The following is a 22747-nucleotide window of genomic DNA, read 5'->3' on the forward strand; positions in this document are numbered from 1 at the left end:
CTCCCCCCCGCCTGGCACCCTGTCTCCAGTGTCCCTAACTACTTTCAAGGCTTTTATGTCCTCCAGTTTTTCGGTCTCTACCATAGAGTGCGGACAGTCAGTATATGTTAAGTTTGGCATACGATGCCTCTCTTTCATAGCCTGACTCGCTTCACTCAGCAATACATCTTCCAAATTCAACCACTTTCTATCAAATGCCCCTTGATTGAATTCTAAACATTATATAAAAATACTGATTTCATTTCCACCTGCTGTAGTGCCCTTCTACAGGGGAATTTGCATTACCGGGCTCATGATAAAACTTCCTTGGGGTCCAGCCATGGTAGTGCAAGCTGGCAGATGCCACCACTTGGCAGGCTGAAGCCACATGGGAGGCCTGGATCTGATTCCCAGCCCACCCTAAGAGCCAGGGCACAGTGGTACGTGCCTGTAGTCCCATCTACTCAGGAGACTAAGGCAGGAGGAATGCGATATAGTAAGACCCTTTCTGGGGGGGAAGAAAAGAACAATTCCTGGGGCTAGGTCCGCCTGAAACGATGCCATGTATTACCTTCCGCAGAGGTCCATGCTGTTTTCTGTACTTCTTATTCCAAGATACTCCTATCTTTTTCAAGAGTTTTTGGCCCAGCTGATCAACAGAAATTAGATTATTCTCCTCCTTATGAAAGAAACACAAAGTCATTTTAAAAAAATATGATGAGAAACAATTGTAACACTTACAAATTGTAAGGAATTAATAGGGTCGCATATAATTAAACATGTCTAGAACAGCAAACAGTGCTGGCCCTGGGTGCAGTGAGGTGCTATATATTGGGAGCTGGATCCTATATGGCTGGTCCAGTGGCTAAAAACCATGCCGGGAATATGTGTGTGCATCTGCAAATCCTGAGCAGGTGGAGAAATGCAGAAAGGAGACTGTGGTATGGTCACGTCTCTTCCTCCCCTTCCCTCTCTCTAGCAGGCAAGTGCACGCATCCTCCAGCAATAAAAAACAAACAAAAAAATAGAACAGCAAACATGCATATTTATTAATAATTACTTCATTATAAAAAGTTTCTAAGAAGTAAAAAGTAGATTTAAAAATACAGATTTTGAGGCCAATAGGTGGCATGGCGGGTAAGGGCGCTGGACTCCCACATGGCTGACTGCAGCTCGAGACCCGGACCTGGCAGCTTGCTTTCTCACTTTCCCTTTCTCTCTTGCTCTGTCCCTCTCTGGTCAAAATTAAAATAAATAAATAAAGTTAAATAATTCTTTTTTTTTTGAGAGGTTTTTGCTATAGGGCGTGTGCACTCACCAGACAGAGAGAGACAGGGAGACAGAAAGCGAGAAATCACCCCCCAAGGGGGATGGTCACGCCGCAATCCCTTCTCCTCCATTCTCCTCTCGGGATCTTGGGCATGCATGCACATGCGCCCGGCGTGAGTTTTAAGCCACCGGGTCCGGGACGCGAACCGCAGTCGACTACGTGGGAGTCCAGCGACATAGCCGTTATGCTAAGTGCTGGTTCCCAATAAAGTTAAATAATTCTTTTAAAAATAAACAAAAGTTAAAAAAAATATGGATTTTCATCACTTCCCATGTACCATAGTTTAGCCGCTTAAAAAGCAATATCCAAAGAGTCTCTTGAGGTTTAATAAATTCCTATTATCAGATGGGATTTTTAGAAGAAGGATCTAAGTGTTTAAGAAAAGACGGTTACTGTCTTACCAGAATGTTTCAAAGTACAAACAAGTTCTAAAAGGGCATAAGATGTGGCTGCTCTAGGCTACACTGTGTAGCCCCGAAATTCAGATGTTGACCTCTTAACCCCTAGAACTAGAGACTGAGTGGAAGGTGACTCAGTTAAAAGGAGGCTGTTTTCCAGTTTAGGGGATGGGAACACCAATCTGACAGGCGTCCTCTCAGGAAGAGACAATCTGGACACACAGGTACCAGGGATGCATAGGTACAAAGGGAAGGCTGTGTGAGGACACAAGCCAAGGAAGGGGCTCAGAAGAAACCACCCCTGCTGACACGTTAATCTTGGATTGTCTGAAAATAAATGTCTGTTGTTTAAGCCACCCAGTCTGTGGTATTGGGGTATAGGCCCTAGAAGATAATGATAAAGATAATATAGTTAAAGCTCTCAGCTCAGGTCCCTTTTAAGAAGTATAAAAAAATCATTTCTTAAGAATGAGTGAATGGGGGACCAGCAAATGGCATAATGGTTATGTCACTGAATTCCCATGCAGTCGACTGGAGTTCTAGTCCAGATCTGGTGGCTTAAAACTTACACTGAGCACATGTGCGTGTATGCCCGAAATCCCAAGTGGAGAATGATGGAGAAACAACTGAGGTGTGGCTATCCCCCTGAGGGATGATTTCTCACTTTCTATCTCTCTGTCTCTCCGGTGAGTGCACAAGCCCTATGGCAAAAATCTCTAAAAATTACAAAATAAATAAATAAATAAATAAAATATAGAGAGAATGAATGAATAGGGCCAGTGGGTGGTGTGGAGGTTAAGATGCTGGATCCCACATGGCTGACTGAGTTACTGAAAATCATACCAGGTATGTGTGCATGCATGCCCAGCATCCCGCGAGGAGAAAGAAAGAGAAGGAACTGCGGTATGGCCATCTCCCTCAGGGGTGATTTCTCACTTTTCTTCTCTCTGTCTTTCTCTGGTGAATGCATGTGCCCTATAACAAAATTTTAACAAGAAAGAAGAATGAGTAAATAGGGCCAGCTCCATAGCCTAATGGTTAAGGGAGCCAGAGCTAACAGTCTCAGGCCTGGCAGCTTTAATACATGGATCACCGGTGCACACATGCTCAAAATCCCAAATGGAGGAGAGGGGACTGCAGTGTGATCACACTCACTGGGAAGGGCTTTCTCCCTCTCTCTCTCGCTGGGAAGGGTGCACACGTGCCCTCTAGCAATTAAAAAAGAAAAGAGAATGAATGAATGAATGAACAAAAGAAAGGAGACCTAATTTCTTCATAACAATGTACTAAACAAGCATTAATGTCAGGAAAGTCATTAGGTCATCATGACGTATTTTTCTATATTTTTCTATGCAAAAGTGCGTCACGACTTTCCTGACGACCACTTGAGATCAGCCATGGTGGCACAGCAGTCATGCGACACTCTGATGCTGAAGCCATGTGGGAAAGCCCCAGGCCCATCCTGAGGTCTCCCTACACACGCTGGCTGTGTGTGCCTGTGACTAGGGTGCACTGCAGTGTGATGACCCCCCTTGGGTTACCTGTCTCTCTCTCTCTCATGTAAAAATTGAATAAATAAAAAATTTAAAGGCAAATATTTGGGGTACTATTGATATTAGGAATGAAAAAGGGGACATAAATTCAAGTCCTACAGAAATTAAAACCATATCAAGGGCCAGCTCTGGTCAGGTGGTTAAGGCAGCCAGATCCACGTGGCCGACAGCGCAGTTGGAGTCCCGCACCTGTCGGTCTGAGAACTACACCAGGGGCATTGAGTGTGCACTGCCAAATTCCAAAGGGAGGGAGAGATGGAGGAGAAGGGTCTGCAAGGCGACCATTCACCATGGGGGTGCTTTTTCCCTTTCCTTCTCTCTCCCTGTCTCTCAGGAGTGCATGTGGCTTCCAGCAAAATAAAATAAAAAGGGTATCAAAACCCTGAATGCTCAAGTCCCTTATATAAAGTGGTATACTATTTACATATCACCTATACACATACTTCAGTATAGTTTAAATCATCTCTAGATTATTTATAATATCTTAAATGATGTAAATGCTATGTAAATAGTTTTTACTCTGTAATTTAAAAAATTCATTGTTATTGTGATCTGCAGATAGAGCAATGGTTATATTGATGGACTCCTACATGGCCAACCATGGTTTGAGTCCTGGACCAGGAGGCTTGACACTCATGCCTGCTATGTGTGTGCATGCAAAAAATCCCAAGAAGAGAATGGAGAATAAACTGTGGCATAGCCATCCCCTCAGGGGTGATTTTCTTTTTTTATTTTGAGAGATTTTCATTGTAGGGCGCGTGCGCTCGCCAGACAGACAGAGAGAGACATAGAGACAGAAAGCGAGAAATCACCCCCCAGGGGGGATGGTCACGCCGCAATCCCTTCTCCTCCATTCTCCTCTCGGGATCTTGGGCACGCACGCACACGCGCCCGGCGTGAGTTTTAAGCCACCGGGTCCGGGACACGAACCGCGGTCCAGCGACATAGCCATTACGCCAACTGCTGGTTCCCGCCCCTCAGGGGTGATTTCATGCTTTCTGTTTCTCTGTTTCTCTGGAGAGTGCATGTACCCAATAGCAGAAATCTCTCTTAAAAAAAAAAAAAAAGTATTATTTTTAATTAATTTTTAAATTGCCTTATCCCCCAAATATTTTTTATTTTTAAAAGAATTATTAATTTAATTAATTATTATTTTATTTTTTAATTTGACCAGAAAGAGAGGAAAAGGGAAAATGAGAAAGCAAGCTACCAGGTCCGGGACTCAAACCACAGTTAGTCATGTGGGAGTCCGGTGCCTTAACCACCATGCCACCTGCTGACACCCTCCCCAAAATAATTTTGATACGCAGTTTGTTGAATCTGTGGATGCAGAACCGGTGGATACAGAGGCTGTGTGTGTGTATCAAACACTTACATGTTAATACCTACACGCATACATGAACACATATACACACATATACTCTACCTGTAACAAGATCGCTTTTAGAACTACTAGTGGGTCACTGATCTCTTCTTCAGTCTGAAGATCTTTCAAATTCACATCTAGCTGACTTTTTTCCTCCTGAGAAAGAAAACAGCAGAAGAGTCATCATTACAAATCCCTTAAAAAGTAGTTAACAGAACCAACCAGTGGTGTGGTGTTAAGGCAGCTAGATTCCTACATGGCTGACTGCATGGTTCAAGCCCCAGACTGGCGGCTCGAAAACATGCTGAAGACGTGCACATGCACGACTGAAATCCTGAAAGGAGAAACAGAGGAAAAGGGACCATGGTATGGCCGTGCCCCATGGTGGGGCTGGGGCTTTTTCTTTTCCTTTCTTTCTCTTTCTTTTCCACAGGTCCCTGGCAAAATTAAAAAAAAAAAAAAAAACTAATTAACAAAATAGGAATGGGAATGTCCATGTCCTGGCAGTTTCAAAGAGGGAGTGAAGATAGCCTGTATATGCTTTGGAATCAGCAGACTTAACTGAATTCCGGCTCTGGCTGAGAATTCTTGGACAAATTACTTAATCTCTCTGCTTGATCTGTAAATTAGGATTTGTGAGATAAGTAAAGCTTGTAGCCCAAGTCCAGCATATGAAGTTCGTTTCAATACTTCCCACTTTAGCTGCGTCCTGCATAATCTGATACATTTGGTTTCCATTATCATTCAGTTTGAAATATTTTCTGGTCTTCACCTAATCAGTTCTCACTTACTTGAGTTGGTTTAAGGAAACCCTACCCATCTTAGCAGGCTCAATTTAAACACACCCTTTCATTTCCCTATCATCCAAGTTTTCACCCCATTCTATTAGGGTTTGGGGAAATATCAAAATTATCCTGGTAGGCTATTTTTACTGATTCTTTTTCATACATGCCACCTCACAAAAAATATTTTAAATAGGCTTAAAACCATAAATGCAAATAGATGCAAACAATACAAGACAAAAATAAATAATCAAGAAATAATGGGAAATGTGCCAGGTCAGACTGCCATATTTTTCCATTCTGCTGGAATATTACTAAACATGCTGCATAAAGTAAAAACAAAACAAATAAAAACATCTGCTTAAATACAGTCTGAGGTAGCAGGAGTATCAGGCAACTCCTCAGAGGAAGCGTAGAATCTGAGGGGAAAGCCAGAGCCCCCAGCTCCCCAGCCACTGCGGTCTGCACGTGTGTGTAACCGACATTCATATGCCGAACCCTAGTCCCCAGTGCAACAGCACTGACAGGTGGCACTTTGGGGAGGTAATTAGGTCACAAGGGTGGAGCCTTCCTGAATGGGATTAGCTCCCTCAGGAAGGAGGCTGAGGGAGCCGGTATCTCTCTTCTGCCAGGTGAGCACCCACATGAAGGTGCGATCTATGGGGCAGAATGAGCCCTCACAGTCACAAATCTGTAGACTTCAAAAACTACGAGCAGTAAGTTTTTGTTGTTTATAAATCACCTAGTCTAAGGTGTTCTGTTACAGCAGTTCAGATGACTGAGGTTCTGAGCCTGCTGCCACGGAGTTCCCATTCTGATGCTCATATAGGAAGGGGTTTGGGAGGACAAGCCTGAGCCCTGCCCACAGTAGGGAACTGAGTGACTGGCTCTTCAACCACATCTCCAACTTCCTGACACCAAGAGCATGCCCTACAATTCCACTGGACTCTGACACTAGCTATCTGGTGGTTAGACTCTACCGGACGATGGCTCAGTCCTGCAAGACTACCTTCACTTCAAAGCCACAACCGTAACTGGGGTTCCCAGGTTACGTGCTCCTCTGCCTGGCCAATTAGAAACTGTCTCCCGCAACCACTAAGTCACGTTCATAATTTCCTGGAAAGAACTCATGAACTTAGACTTCTACTAGTTTCTTGTAGGGGTATAAATGAGCATCCAGGTGAAGAGGTACACAGGACAGGGCCCAGAAGGAGCTCGGGTGAAGGCGACTCCCCTGGAGTTAGGTGTGCACCCGTTCCATCATGGAGGCATGACAGATTAAATCACTGGTCACAATCCCTTGCCCCTCTCACCTCCCCAAAGTCGGGGGTGGAGCTGCAATCACTGACCCTCTGATCAAGTGACTGGCCTTTTGGTAACCTGACCTCGTCCTAAACCATTTAAGACTGGCCTCATTAACATCAACCCTGGTGTGCTGAAAGGGGATGGACAGTCCAGGGACCTCGATGCCAGGGACTAGGGACAAAGACCACATACACACTGCTTACTAGCCACACCGCAATGATGAACTCCAGCAACTCTAGAAACCCCAAAAGGCTATACCCTCAATACAAGCATGTCCTAGAAAAAAACTACCTCACAACAAAGGACACCATCTTGCCCTGACCTTGGTACTGGATGGGGGAGGCAAACCATGTCCTCCAATAATCACAACCAGGTCCTCTTGTGGTTCTGCAGCCCAGTCACACTAGCTGTGTGGTTCTAAAACCACCGAATCAAGATTTCATTTCCAAGGGGTTGGTAGTGACTCCAGGCTTGTACCACAGACAAGCATGAATCTTCCCTGGAAGTACTTCAACTCAGGCCTCGAATTACTCCTGTAAATCAAGTTCTTAAACAAAGAAAGAAGCTGTGGTCCAAAATAAAGTCATGTGGAAACAGAACAGCAGCATCAGCAGAAACCCAGATCAGACCTATAAAAATCTTCAGATACTGTAATGATCAGACAGAATTACAAAATAAGTATGTTTAATATGCTTTTTAAAAACTTACACTCTGGGGACCAGCAGTTAGCATAATGGCTATGTCACTAGACTCCCACGTAGTTGACAGTGGTTTGATTCCCAGACCTGGTGGCTTAAACTCACCCCTGGCGCATGTGCATGTGTGCCCAATACCCCAAAAGGGGAACAGAGGAGAAGGGATTGCAGCGTGGCCATCCCCCCTGGGAGGTGATTTCTCACTTTCTGTCTCTCTGTCTCTCTCTGTCTGTCTGGCAAGCGCAAGCGCCCTATAGCAAAAACCTCTCCAAACAAACAAACAAAAAACAAAAAAATTACACTCTGGAAAAAGAGATCTAGGAATGATAGGAGGGGTGAGGCGAGCAGCAAGCCCAATGTGACACAATGAGGCAGTGACACACAGGCTGGGCCCAAACCTCCCCCACTCCGCTGGTGTCCAACCCTGGCCTGTGGCCATGGGGTGATCCAGTGGGTGTTGGTCAGGAGGTCACACAGTCATGCCACTTCCTCAAATGTGCAAGGTGATGTTCACGAGACGCCACCTGTCTGAGAGCCAAAGGCCCCCAGGAGGTGGGAAGCCTGGAGCAGGCTCTTACAGATTTAGTCATGCTGGGAATGAACGGCCTCCATGCTAGGAGAGCCATGGTCTGCAGACACACTAGGAGGGAGCAAAATGTTGGCTTTCATCCAGGGAAAATCACGAGGTTGGCCCCGAAAGTTATTCCTTATAGGTAGGACCTACCAAAGAACTCTGCATAATTAGGGAACAGCTCCTTGCCAGGAAGCTGTCACTGCTGAAATTCGAGCAGAAGGAACACTGCCTGGCTACAATGACAATATCTGGGCTCCTCGGTCCCCAGGCACAGGAGAGCCTCAGGAGGAGAACACAGTAAAGAGAAAGCACAATGTCCAGCGGGCGTACCCACTAGTGTGAAATTCTCTCTCTCTCTCTTTTTTTTTTTTAGGTTTTTGCCATAGGGTGTGTGTGCTCTCCAGAGAGAGACAGAAAGAGAGAGGGAAAATGGGAAATTACCACCCAGGGGGATTGTCACACAATCTCCTCCATTCTCTTCTCAGGATTTTGGGTGCATACATGCACCTGGCATGATTTTCAAGCCACCAGGTCTAGGACTCTAACCACTGTCAGCCATGGAGGAATCCAGTGCTTTAACCACCATGCCACCTGCTGGCCCCCTAAGGTAACAATTCTTTTTTTTTTTTTTTTGAGAGGTTTTTGCTATAGGGCGCGTGCGCTCCCCAGACAGACAGAGAGAGACAGAGAGACAGAAAGCGAGAAATCCCCCTCCAGGGGGGATGGCCACGCCGCAATCCCTTCTCCTCTATTCTCCTCTCGGGATCTTGGGCACGCACGCACACGTGCCTGGTGTGAGTTTTTTAAGCCACCGGGTCCAGGACGCGAACCACAGTCGACTACATGGGAGTCCAGTGACAGCCATTACGCTAACTGCTGGCCCCCTAAGGTAACAATTCTTAAAGGACTGAACTGAATACCACAAAGCTCTGGATGTAAAGCTATGGATTTTTAAAGAATAGAACAGTAAGGAGAATAAAACAATAAACAGGACGCTTGACAGAGGCCATGAACAAGAAAAAATGCCAAGCACGAATAGAAAGCAATCTTCTGACCACAGAAAGCAAAGCCAGGCGACAGAACACCTGCCTGCCCACCTTAAGTCACATCACAAACGCGGGAGAAGATCCTGACACTGCTAGAAAAGGGCTAATCACCTTGGAAAAAATAAACACAAAATTGCAGAGATGTTGAGAGATCACGACTCAGGACGACCCAGAGGACAGAGCCATGACTGGGAAACCTGCTGCTGCACCACGGGGTGCGTGAGCTCAGCAGTCATCTTGGTCGTGAAACTCCAAGTAGCTATTTCAGGGCATACAGGACTGGGGGTAAATGCTGCCAGCCAGAGAAATGCCCAGAGCCCCAACCTGGTTGAGTGAAGCCACTGTGACAAGGGTCAGCGCAAAGGGAACCCGGACATGCTGAGGGCTGACAGACCGCACGAGGACGGGGCGTTGTGCTCCATCTGATCGGGCAGGGGCCTGGTAAGCTCACGTCTTGGTAAAGGTGGCACGAGCACTCGAGGGGGCTGCATGTACGGCTTTCTCTCCCAGCGCTGGAGTTCTCGCCACTGTGGTGCGGTCAGTAAGAGGCAGAAGGCAAAGGATCACGAAGTGTGAAACAGAACTTCTCACAGAAGCCGAGTGGAGTATAGCAAGATGGGGGTTATAGGGAACCAGCAGTTAGCGTAATGGCTATGTCGCTGGACTCCCACGTAGTCAACCGCGCGGTTCGCGTCCCGGACCCGGTGGCTTAAACTCACGTTGGGCGCGTGTGCGTGCGTGCCCAAGATCCCGAGAGGAGAATGGAGAAAGGATTGCGGCGTGGCCATCCCCCCTGGGGGATGGTTTCTCACTTTCTGTCTCTCTCTGTCTGTCTGGTGAGCGCACACGCCCTATAGCGAAAAACCTCTCAAAAAAAAAAAAGATGGGGGTTACAATACGCACACGCTAACGGACTGCACTTCAGTACGCCGGCCACACAGCCCAGGGCCCTGAGGACAGGCGTGCCCCACAGAGCAGCTGCCTGGCACACATCTTCCTGGTAGAAGTTCGACCTCCTTGTACCCACACTTCACGGAAATCGCTCTCCCAGTGCATTCGCAATATAACTATAGGACACTGGAACTAGTCATAGGTGTTTTGAAAAGGAAGTTGACTGTCAAAGATAGAACGTGTGTCTGGAGATTCCCAGAGCCAGGAGAGGCCGCAGCATGTTGAAGCAGCTGCTCATTAACAGGATTAACTCCTGATCATCAAAAGCCTGTGCTTTTTTTCCTTACAATTTTTTGCCATAGGGCACATGCGCTTGTTAGACGGAAAGAGAGAGAGGGACACTGAAAATCACCTCCCAGGGGGATGGCCATGCCACAGTCCTGTCTCCTCTATTCTCCTTCTGAAATTTTGGTGTGCATGCACACACCTGGCATGATTTTTTTTTTCCTGCTATAGGGCGCATACGCTCGCCAGAGACAGAAAGCAAAAAAACCCCCCCCAGGGGGGATGGCCACGCCGCAATCCCTTCTCTTCCATTCTCCTCTTGGGATCTTGGGCACGCACACACACATGCCTGGCGTGAGTTTTAAGCCACCGGGTCAGGGACTCAAACTGCAGTCAACTACATGGGAGTCCAGCGACAAGCCTTCACACTAACTGCTGGTCCCATAGTTTTCAAGCCACCAGGTCTGGGACTCAAACCGCAGTTGTCCATGTAGGAGCCCAGTACTCTAACCACTATACCACCTGCTGTTCCCAAGGAAGCTACGTTTTTAGCACTTCACACTATAATATGATGGTCTGTGACTCGCATATAGGCGTCATACTGTATTTTAGTTTCATCTTAGAAAACTGTTTGAGGGTTTGGAGTTGACATGTAACACTCCAGACTCTCAAAAGAATTAGACTGTAGTTAGTGCTTTCCCTCAGAACGCCTGCAAGTTCCCTTTTCTGGAAAAAATCATAAAACCTTTTTTTTTTCTTTTAGTTTTGTGATAGGGCATGTGCACTCAGTGGAAAGGAGAGAGAGAGGGAAAAGCGAGAGACCAGCCCCCAAGCGGGGAGGGTCATGCCACAATCCCTCCTCTCCCATTCTCCTCTCAGGACTTTGAGCATACACTGACAATCATTCGTCATGTTTTCAAGCCACTGGGTTTGGAACTTGAACCACACAGTTGATCAATGCCATTGGTTGACCCCAGAACTATTTTTTTTCTTGAGAGATTTCTGACATAGGGTGCACGTGCTCACCAGAAAGAGAAAGACGGAGAGAAAGTGAAAAATCATACTCCAGGGGGATGGCCACACTACAATCCCTTCTCCTCCACTCTCTTCTCAGGACTTTGGGCATGCATGCAGATGTGCCCAACATGAGTTTCAAGCAGCTAGGTCCAGCATTCGGACCATGGTTGGCCATATGGGAGTCCAATGCCTTAATGACCATGTCACCTGCTGCCCCCTTCAAGGACTTTTGAGTAAGTCGTTAAAAGAGCTTTAAAAAATTGAAAGACGTATCTTATTCAAATACGAAGACTTGAATCCCCAATATGTGTGAGTGCATGTGCACATGCGTGCACACACACCAACGCAGGTGTGAGGATACTGTATGACAAGGGGCATCTAGAAATGTACATGGAAGCATATAAAAACAAGATGGGCAAGACATTCCTGAAGAATAACGTGTAGAGACACGTGCTCTGTTGGACAGCATGACTTCCTACAAAGCTATGGAAATTAACAACGTGGTACCTGCCCAGGACTGTAAGAGCACAATGGAACAGAATAGAAAGCTGAATAGGAGACTCATGCATCAATAAACAACTGACACAACAAGACTGGCACAGTAGACTGTTAGAGAAAAATGGGTTATTTAATAAATGGTAATTTCTCAAAATTGGGGGTATTCAGTGTAATCCAGTCAGTAGTTAGTGAGCTTTGTTTTAAAGAGCTGCCATGAAAGACATGCCTTTCAGAAATATTAAGCAGTATAAAATTCATTCTGGCTTTACACCCTATTGTGAAAGCTACAGGCATGGGATTTATCGTTTTACTATATTTTCACCTACAACCTCCAGGATACAGTCAGTATTATGTGTTACCCAAATCAATGCTCATTTCCTCTGTGGGGAAAGGATTCAATACTTGCCAGCTAAGGAACAAGGCTCTCTCTCTGTTATGGTGGAGCAACTGTAAAACTGAGGAATGGTTCTAGATTAAAAGAGCCTTAGAGGGTGGTAGCTAGGTGTAAGACAACAGCCTAAGTGATTCATTTTCAAGAATGGCTTAACAAAAGTTGCTTAAACAGCTTGCAGATAGGACAGGAAAGTTCCTGAACAAAACCCTGAACAACTGGCCTGTGAGAACAAGGTGAGGCAGTCATAGTCCTTTGCTCCTTTTTACTTCCTGATTCTTCTCCCTCCTCAGGACATTTGGTGGCCTTTTTCACAGGACTGTCCTGAGCCTGTGCCTTTCCGGCAAACAAGAGAGGAAAGGGGGCAGTCAGTGCCTAATGGAATAATGAAACTTAGATGCCAGCTGGGAAGACTGTACACCCCACACTTCTCAGCCAGTGAGGAAGTGGGGCAGAGACTTGTGTGCTAAGGGATGAATTATTGTCATAACCGTTCCTGGCATGCCTGCCCATCAGATTTCCCATCTTGCAAGACCGCCATTAAAGTCTCCCTGGCCAGACCATGTGTCTCTGTGTCCTTTCTTTGGCACTGGATGGGCGAGTATGTTTCTCACACTAAGTACAACGCAGGATCTTGGACTTGACGCTTGGGAGAAAGTTATCACAGTGTGGATTGGACACCGAATGGACTCCGAATATGTATTTATTAGACAGCAGTACTAAATCAATGTTAAAGTTCCTGATTTGGATTTATGCTTCTGTAAAAGAATATCCTTGTTCTGAGAAAATAAACATTGACATATTTAGGGGTAAAGGGGCTTGATGTCTTCACCTTAATTTCAGTGGTTCAGCGCTCAGAATGGTAGTGTTAATAACTGCATGTCTGTGTGTGCACATGCACAAACGTGGAAAATGCTAACAACTGAACAATCTAGGTAAAGGGCACGTAGGCCATGTCTTTACTCTCCTGGTAATGTGTGTACATGTAAAATTATTTACAAATTAAGAGTTAAAACACACACCAAATTAACTCTCAGTGTCGGTCAGTTTTTTCTGTAGACTGGATATATAATAAACGGGAGACAGCTGTCCTGAACAAAAGAGTAGGACTAGAGCGCTTTTCGTAAGTGGTCTGAGGCGATCTTTGAACATGGTTCGCTATTCACTCGACCCAGAGAACCCTGCAAAGCCCTGCAAATCGAGAGATTCAAATCTTCGTGTTCCGGGACCAGCAGTGAGCATAATGGTTGTGTCGCTGGCTCCCATGTAGTCGACCGCGGTTTATGTCCCGGACCCGGTGGCTTAAAACTCACACCGGGTGCATGTGCGCGTGTGCCCAAGATCCCGAGAGGAGAATGGAGAAGGGACTGCGGCATGGCCATCTCCCCTGGGGGGTGATTTCTTGCTTTCTGTCTCTCTGTCTCTCTGTCTGTCTGGCGAGCGCACGCGCCCTATAGCAAAAACCTCTCAAAAAAAAAAAAAAAACTTCGTGTGCTTATATTTTAGGAACACTCATGAAACTGCCCAGGCCACCACGGGTGTGCATTCTGCAAAGCCTCCAGTATTTGAAGGACGCCACTTTACAGAAACGGTGTGAGCCATTCCATCATTACAGTGGTGGAGGCAGTAGGTGTGCTGAGGCCACACAGTGGGGCTGGACACAGGGTCAGTGGTCCACAAAGAACACTGAATTTCTGCTGCACATGCTTAAAAATGCAGAGAGAAATGCTGGACGGAAGGGGTTACTGCAGCTTCTCTGGTCATTGAGCACATTCAGGTGAACAAGGCACCCAAGGTACACCTTTGTACTTAGAGAGCTCATGGGTGGATTAACCCACACGTGAGTTCCTTCTGCCACATCGAGATGATCCTTCCTGAAAAGGAGCAAAGTGCTCCTAAACCAGAAGAGGACGTTGCAGAGAAGGAAAAGATGCTCCAGCAGAAACTGAAGAAACAAAAACTTATGGCACGGGAATAAAGTCAGCATAAAATAAACACAGATGAAAATAAAAGAAAAAAATAATAGAACTAGAAAAGCAAAGAAATTGCAAAGATACTTCTGAATGAATTTCTATACTTACTGGAAATTGCCAGTTTCCCAAGTGATCAACATCTTTAATATAGACATGGTAATGTCCTCCATAGCAACCACCCTGGTGTATGATAACGGAGAAGAGGTCATACGTGTATTCCATGTCATCCAGTTCACACTACACCAAAAAAGTATAAACACCAACATCATTTACATAAAAAGATAATACACACGTAGGGGAAAAAGAATTTCAGCTACTAAAATTAGTAAGAAACTTCACTGTTTATAACTGGTTTTAAGGGTAAATAAAGATGAATTTAGGGTCAGTGGGTGGCATGGAGTTAGAGTAGCTGGATCCCACATGGCCGACTATGCGGTTCAAGTTCAGCGCCTCACCCAACACGCCACCTGCTGGTCCCAAGTGAGTAGTATTTTAAAACGTTTTGTTCAGGCAAAAGACAAGAGAGATGCACATTAAGATGCAAAGTGATTTTTTTTTTCCCAATTAGTTCAGAAATTCAATAGTAAAATATGGATTTCCTACATAAACGTTCTTTCTGTTGTTTTCACTTATTTCAGTTTTGCTATGTCAAAGTATGAGAGTACGTCAAAAAAAAGCAATGGAAAATGGAGTTAAAATATGACTTTATTTTTACGCAAAAAAATTTGAAATCCATGCATGATTTTCCCTTTCTTTTTTCCTCCCTTTTTCCCTCTCCTCCTTCCTCCCTCCTTCTTTCCTTTGTTTTAAGGTTTAGGGTGCATACATTCCTGGAGGGTGGCGGAAAGAGAGATACTGAGACAGAGAGATACAGAGGGAGAGATAGAGATACATAAACTCCCTTCTGGGAAAAGTGAGGGAAAGTGAGTAATCACCCCACAATCCCTTCTCCTCCATTTTTCTCCCAGGATCTTGGGCAGGCATGCACACGTGGCTGGCATGATTTTCAAGCCACTGGGTCTGAGTCTCGAACTATGATCACCCATGTGGGAGTCCAGTGACGTAGTCACTACCCCATCTGCTGGCCCGTAGAGGAGCAAATACATTAACTATTTTATTTTAAACAATGATAGGGTAGTAATATTTATTTAAAATTTTTAAAAGATGTATTTCATTTAACTTTATTTATTTATTCATTTAATTAAATTTGACCAGAGAAGGACAGCGCGCGCACGAGAGAGAAACAGAGAGAGAAAGCGAGAAAGCAAGCTGCCAGGTCCAGGACTCAAACCAGTCAGCCGTGTGGGAGTCCAGCACCCTTAACCACCACACCACCTGAAGGACAGAGCAAGAGAGAGCGAGAAAAGCGAGAAAGCAAGCCGCCAGGTCCAGAACTCAAACCACAGTCAGCCATGTGAGAGTCCGGCACCCTTAACCACCACACCACCTGCCAGCCCCTATTAACTCTTCCAATAGTAGTTTAAACAATAAGACCAAAACCAAAAGGCTCAGTAATCACACTTCAAATAGAACGAGGTCCATCTACAAAGAGTTTGAATTAGAGAACGCTTATAAAAAGATTTTTTACATAGAAATTCAATTATTTGCTAATAAATGTTCCATTCTTAATAAAAATGTAAGAATGATTTCTAGTAAGAAACACATCACTCTTAGCAATTACAATAAAAGATATTTGAAAATGGCTTATAAAGTAGATTGATATTATAAATAATCTGTTTTTAAAACTTTCTTTCCTGTTTCTTAAGATTCTGGATTCTAGATTGGTGAAGTCCCATTTGCCTGTTCACTTTCTAGATGTATAATTCATCATTACATCTAAAATAAGCTAAGTCCAAACAGCTAACTATCAGTTAATGGTAATTTTTCTAAATACAAGGCCTTTTCTAATTTTGTTCTTATTTTTTTCTTATTTCAATGACTTATCAGAAAGAGTTTAATAAAGAGAACCAAGAACAAATCCACACTTTGGAAATTCAAAAGGGCTATAATAAGTCAGTGGTTCTCAGCCAGGAGTACCCTTTCCCACTCCGTCCTCCTAGGAGACAAGGCCAGTGGCCAGTCTGGCTCCCCTACCAGGGGAGAGCGGGCCAGGGGGTGCTGCTGTCACCTAGTCAGTAAGTGAGGCCAGGGGCGTTTCTAAACTCACTACAAAGCACAGGACAGTCCCGACACCAGACATGTGTTTGACTTGACATGTGAAAAGTGCCGAGATGGAGAGATTCTAAATTAAATAGACTGAAAAATATGTCACTAAAAGATTCAATTTTAGGAGAGAAAAAGAACAAACTTAAAAATAAAGCAGTCCAAACCTGTTCACAAAAAGGCTTGAGATTGATCCGGAGAGGGAACGTATAACAGCTTGTTTCCTTGTAACGTTCATGCTTCACGAAATCAAAATTAAATCTTAATAATGAGACAGTAAGAAAAGGAGGCAGCTTACGTAATTTGGCCGACTGTTAAAAGAAAAATGTACAAAGTGTTTAAAAAGTAGAGTTACAGAAAAGCATACATATATTTTTTAAGGTAGGGAAACAATTTATGAAAGGGTTTTAAGGGAAATATGTCCTTAAACCATAAACTCAATGGATTCGATACAACATAAAACTTGACGTAAATTCATCTGTTTTATGGGACTAAAGATGCATAGCTCATTTATGCTCACACTAAACATTTACAAGCCAGTCTAATGTTTTCCATGCTGCTACCCTAAAACACTGTTTCATGAGCATGTTCTAACAGGGGGCCCCTTCTCTAGCAGTGTGTTTCCTGCTTGACTTCTGGCCTTTCTTATTCCTTCCTCCTTGGTGAATCCAGTTTACCTAGAAGACACACAGTTCTTTTAATTCAGTGAAAAATTAGAGCTCTTACTCTGGGACCTGGGGATCTGTTTCAAATAATCTGAGTCCATGAAATGATATAAAAATTTTATGTGTACATGTATTTTTCTGAGAAGATCCATAGCTTTCAATAGACTTTAGAGGTTAAAAACTATTGATCGGGCTTTTATAGTTACTCTTCCTAAAATCAAAAGCAGGTAAGATAATGTTTTAGTTCCTTGCTTTAAAACAAAACACTGGGGCTGGCCTGTGGCCTGGGGGTTCAGGTGGCTAGAGACCATATGGCCAACTGCACAGTTTAAGAAACATGCCAGGTGCCTCTGTGTGCATGCCCAAAATCCCAAAGAGGAGGGAAATGGGAAAAAGGGATTGTGGTGTGACCATGCCCCATGGGGGATGCTTTCTCGCTTTCCCTCTCTCTCTCTTTCTCTGGCAAGTGCACGTACTCTCTGGCAAATTAAAATAATAATTTAAAATATTTTAAAAACAAAACACTAAATTAAGCTACTTTGTATTTAAGAGTCAGCAGTTGTTCCCATCCTCCTGGATTAACAGCCTCTAAAGGAAAAAAATCCTCCCTAGATATAAAATTACCCATAGTCATACACGTCTACCATTATTAAAATTATATTTAAAATAACAATAGCACAAATCTCATGGATAAAAACAAACTAAATAAACAAAAAAGGAACCAGTGGACCAGCAGGTGGCATGCTGATTAAAGTGTGGACTCCCACATGGTTGACCATGGTTCAAGTCCCAGACCTGGTGGTTTGCTTTCTCATTTTCTCTGTCTCTCTGAGTCTCTCTCTCTGGTGAGTACATGTGCCCTATAGCAAATTAATAATAATAAAAATAATAAATAATTCTTTTTTTAAAAAAGGAGCAGCAATACAACATGACAGATTTTCAAATGAGCTCTGAAAATCGATTTTAAAAAACTGAGTAACTTGGGCGAGCCAGGTACCATGGTGGTTAAGGCAGCTAGATCCCACATGTTGACTACACAGTTAAAGCTAGACCTGGCAGGCTGAAAAACATACCAGGCACATGCACATGTGTGCCCCAAATTCCGAGCAGAGAGATGGGATGGCCACCCTCTTCCCCTGGGGGTGCTTTCTCATGTTCCCTCTCTCTGATTCTTTCTGCCTCCAGAGAGTGCATGTGCCCTATAGCAAATTAAATAAAAACAAACCAAAAATGAAATTAAAAAAAAACCTGAGTGGAACCAGCAGTTGGCGTAATGGCTATGTTGCTGGACTCCCGTGTAGTCAACTGCAGTTCAAGTCCCGTACTTAACCCAGTGGCTTAAAATCACGCTGGGCGTGTGTGCATGTGTGCCCAAGATCCCGAGAGGAGAATGGGGGAGAAGGGATTGCGGTGTGGCCATCCCCTCTGGGGGGTGATTTCTCGCTTTCAATGGGAAAAAGGGATTGTGGTGTGACCATGCCCCATGGGGGATGCTTTCTCGCTTTCCCTCTCTCTCTCTTTCTCTGGCAAGTGCACGTACTCTCTGGCAAATTAAAATAATAATTTAAAATATTTTAAAAACAAAACACTAAATTAAGCTACTTTGTATTTAAGAGTCAGCAGTTGTTCCCATCCTCCTGGATTAACAGCCTCTAAAGGAAAAAAATCCTCCCTAGATATAAAATTACCCATAGTCATACACGTCTACCATTATTAAAATTATATTTAAAATAACAATAGCACAAATCTCATGGATAAAAACAAACTAAATAAACAAAAAAGGAACCAGTGGACCAGCAGGTGGCATGCTGATTAAAGTGTGGACTCCCACATGGTTGACCATGGTTCAAGTCCCAGACCTGGTGGTTTGCTTTCTCATTTTCTCTGTCTCTCTGAGTCTCTCTCTCTGGTGAGTACATGTGCCCTATAGCAAATTAATAATAATAAAAATAATAAATAATTCTTTTTTTAAAAAAGGAGCAGCAATACAACATGACAGATTTTCAAATGAGCTCTGAAAATCGATTTTAAAAAACTGAGTAACTTGGGCGAGCCAGGTACCATGGTGGTTAAGGCAGCTAGATCCCACATGTTGACTACACAGTTAAAGCTAGACCTGGCAGGCTGAAAAACATACCAGGCACATGCACATGTGTGCCCCAAATTCCGAGCAGAGAGATGGGATGGCCACCCTCTTCCCCTGGGGGTGCTTTCTCATGTTCCCTCTCTCTGATTCTTTCTGCCTCCAGAGAGTGCATGTGCCCTATAGCAAATTAAATAAAAACAAACCAAAAATGAAATTAAAAAAAAACCTGAGTGGAACCAGCAGTTGGCGTAATGGCTATGTTGCTGGACTCCCGTGTAGTCAACTGCAGTTCAAGTCCCGTACTTAACCCAGTGGCTTAAAATCACGCTGGGCGTGTGTGCATGTGTGCCCAAGATCCCGAGAGGAGAATGGGGGAGAAGGGATTGCGGTGTGGCCATCCCCTCTGGGGGGTGATTTCTCGCTTTCTGTCTCTCTCTGTCTTTCTGGTGAGTGCACGTGCCCTATAGCAAATATCTCTCCAAAAAAAACAAAACAAAAGACCTAACTCAATTGTAATGTGGCTGAAGAAAGACTAAGGACAAGAAAATCTACACTAATTTACATAGCATGGACAAACTGAAACTTGTAATGAAATAATTCCAATACAACTAGAATAGAATGCATTTTTAAAAGTATCAAGATGGGACCAGCAGATGACATAATGGTTACATTGCTAGACTCCCATGCAGTCGACTACAGTTTGAATCCCAGACCTGGCGGCTTAAAACTCATGCTGGACACGTATGCGTGAGTGCCCAAGATTCCAAGAGAAGAATGGAGAAGGGATTCTGGTGTAGCCCTCCTGCTGGGGGTAGGGGAGTGATGATTTCTCACTTTCTGTTTTATTCTGTCTCTCCAGCAAGTACATGCACCCTATTGCAAAAATCTCTCTCTTAAAAAAAGTATCAAGTTAAAAAAGAATCCACCAGAAAAGACTTAAACCTAGATATTTATAAATTACCTATCAAATCATTTTGTTAATAATTTCATGAATATTAATAATTACTAGTACCTAGCATTGTGGAAATTATGTGAAAAATACATTAAAGAAAATTCTATAGTGAGAAATCACATAGAATTATGAAACATCAAAAGCAAATATAAATGAATGTTTGTTAGGAATTAAAGTGAGAACTAAAAGAAAAACTCCACGAAATGTTTTTTTCTAAATTCTGCCCCCCCCAAAGAGTATTTACATGCAGATTCCCTTAAGAACAAGTAGGTTGATAACCTGGACCCAAAGGGCTCGCCCAGTAGGACACGGAGGAGGTCCTGTGTCAGAACTGGGGTAAACCATCACACACAGCAGATTCTCCAAAAGGCCGAAGAGCGGACATAATGCCACTGCCACATCAGAAAGGTGCTGCAATGTATAAAATTCATGCTGTCTGAAATTAACACTGCTGTCTGAAATTAACACCACTGAACTAAATGGTGAGTATCTCATTCCTCTGCTTGTCAAGGCTTCTCTTCTTTCCTGGACTCTGAAACAACTATGAATAATATCTACAGGAATGGCTACAAATGTGACAAACAGATGTGAGAAATATCAGGATTCTGTGCTAATTGATTTATTTTTACTTTTCTGTTTTACTTTTCACTCTGCCCCCCCCAAAAATCAGTTGCTTAAATCTTACCTTTTTTTCATCTTTCATTTTGCTTTATTATAAAGAAAACCAAGTACTCTGCTGAGTCCCTTAATCAGCAAGTTGAGTGCAGCATCCCTCGGTATCCAGGAGACTGGTTCCAGGCACCCTTTCGGGACTCACTAGATGGCCAAGGCCCTCTAGTGATGTAGTATTTGCATATAACCTATGTACAACTTCCAGTATACTTGAATTACCCTAAGGTTCCTTATAATCCCTAATGAAATACAAATGCTATGTAAATAGCTGTTACACTTTACTGTTCTTTATTTGTATTATTTTTATTGTTATTTGGTTATTGCACTTCTTCCCCCATGAACAGTTTTGATCTATGGTTAGCTGTTGTGGATGTGCAGCCTGGGGATACAGTGGGCTGACTGTACTCCCAGCCGGAAGAAGAGAGTGGGGCATTAGATTTGCTAGAATGAGCGAGGACAAATCCAAGATTACAAAACAATTGCATGTTAGAACCAGTGGTTGGCATAATAGCTATATCACTGGACTCCCACATAGTCAACCAGGGTTTGAATCTCTGACCGAGTGGCTTAAACTCATGCCAGGTGCATGTGTGTGCATGCCCAAGATCCTGAGAGGAGAATGGAAGGGAAGGTACTGCAGCATGGCCATCCCCCCAGGGGCGATTACTCACTTTCTGTCTGTCTTTCTGGCAAGCGCATGCACCCTATAGCAAACCCCCTCCACCCCCCCAGAAAAAAAAGACTGCAAAACAACTGAATGTTGGGACCAGCAGTTGGCATAATGGCTATGTCGCTGGACTCCCACGCGGTCAACTGCGATTCAAGTCCCAGAACCAGTGGCTTAAACTCACACCGGGATCGTGTGCGTGTGTGCCCAAGATCTCGAGAGGAAAATGGAGAAGGAATTGGGGCGTGGTCATCCCCCCAGGAGGCAATTTCTTGCTTTCTGTCTGTCTCTCTCTCTCTTTCTGGTGAGAGCACGCGCCCTATAGCAAAAACCTCTCCAAAAACAAACAAACAAAAAAAAACAAAACAACTGCATGTTGAGAAAAATGAAGAAAGCCATCTATTTCAAAGTAATAAACAAAGAAAATAAAGCTCAACATGCTTCTTGGCTGGCAGAAATAAAACAGATACTGAAATTTGCAAAAAAAAAAAACAAAACAGGAATATGGGGAGTTTATTGAAAAAGGCAACTTAAACACTGAGGTACAAATAAATTTTTTCTGAAAGAAAAGGTAATTGAGAAAACTATTAGATTGAAAGCTTTAAAAAGTTCTTTATTGTAAAAAATTAAAATATACACAAAGAACATGTCTTTTCAAGTTGTGTTAAAAAGGGCTTTAAGTACCTCTTCTAGACTTTTCATACAAGCTGATTTCAGCTGACAGACCTTTCTGCCTGCTATTAACTACTAAAATCAATAGGGCCCCTCCATCTGCGGATGTGTTCCAGGACTCCCAGCGAATGTCTGCCGTGCAGTTAGTACTCAACCCTGTCTGTGGGCACCATGCTTCTCCCTGTATCTAGATAGACGCCTATGACAAAGTTTAATGTATAGATTAAACTAATTCATAAGCGATTTGACGTGAGCACTGAGATATCACAATGGTGACTCTGAAAACTGAGACAGCTGCTAAGAGACTAAGAGGCAGCTCGTGTACAGAGCAGGGACCTGCTGGACAAAGTGGAGTCACCCCCCCGGGTGGGTCAGAGAGGGTCTAAGTGAGATTTCACCATGCTACTCAAGCTGGCATACAATTTAGAACTTCCATTGTTTATTTCTGGATTTTTCCATTTAGGGTTTTCATACCATAGTTGACTATAGCTAACTGGACATGAGAAGTCGAGTCACGGACGGGGTGTGGCTAATGTACTAAGAGGCCCTGGGAAAAGGGAGGTGTCTGTCTTTACCTTTGCTGCTTTAACCAGCCTGTCACAAGTCCCACAGTGGTACAAGTTGTCATAATCAAACACTTCCTCTTCTACGTACATATTCCAGAGAGCTTCTTCCAGACCAGATACATTTTTGACTGCTACTGTTAGATCCAAAAAGTCTTCCTGAAATATATATGAATGTGATATTGAAAAAGCAAACAACTTAACAGAGGTTTACAAATACATCA

At 43.8% G+C, this 22747-nt stretch overlaps 1 protein-coding gene across 6 annotated transcripts in view; it reads right to left on the minus strand.

Annotated features, from left to right (window-relative positions):
- USP40 (ubiquitin specific peptidase 40) overlaps positions 1 to 22747 on the minus strand; it is a 102240-nt gene that overhangs the window by 65113 nt on the left and 14380 nt on the right. For 4 of the 6 annotated variants that reach the window (XR_001369898.2, XM_014585252.1, XM_006171153.2 and 1 more), the window contains exons 6-10: positions 22536 to 22682; positions 16414 to 16557; positions 14192 to 14320; positions 4687 to 4782; positions 551 to 658 (exon numbers count right to left, since the gene is read on the minus strand). Coding sequence is in view for 5 of the 6 variants with exons in the window: in XM_014585252.1 (XP_014440738.1) it covers positions 551 to 658; positions 4687 to 4782; positions 14192 to 14320; positions 16414 to 16557; positions 22536 to 22682 (624 nt within the window). In the remaining variant the exon portion in view is untranslated. The remainder of the gene's footprint in view (positions 1 to 550; positions 659 to 4686; positions 4783 to 14191; positions 14321 to 16413; positions 16558 to 22535; positions 22683 to 22747) is intronic. The other 2 variants (XM_014585253.1, XM_027769356.1) reach the window with 2 other exon arrangements.

This window comes from Tupaia chinensis, unplaced genomic scaffold (assembly GCF_000334495.1).
Source record: "Tupaia chinensis unplaced genomic scaffold, TupChi_1.0 Scaffold149383_1, whole genome shotgun sequence".
NCBI classification, from domain to species: Eukaryota; Metazoa; Chordata; class Mammalia; order Scandentia; family Tupaiidae; genus Tupaia; species Tupaia belangeri.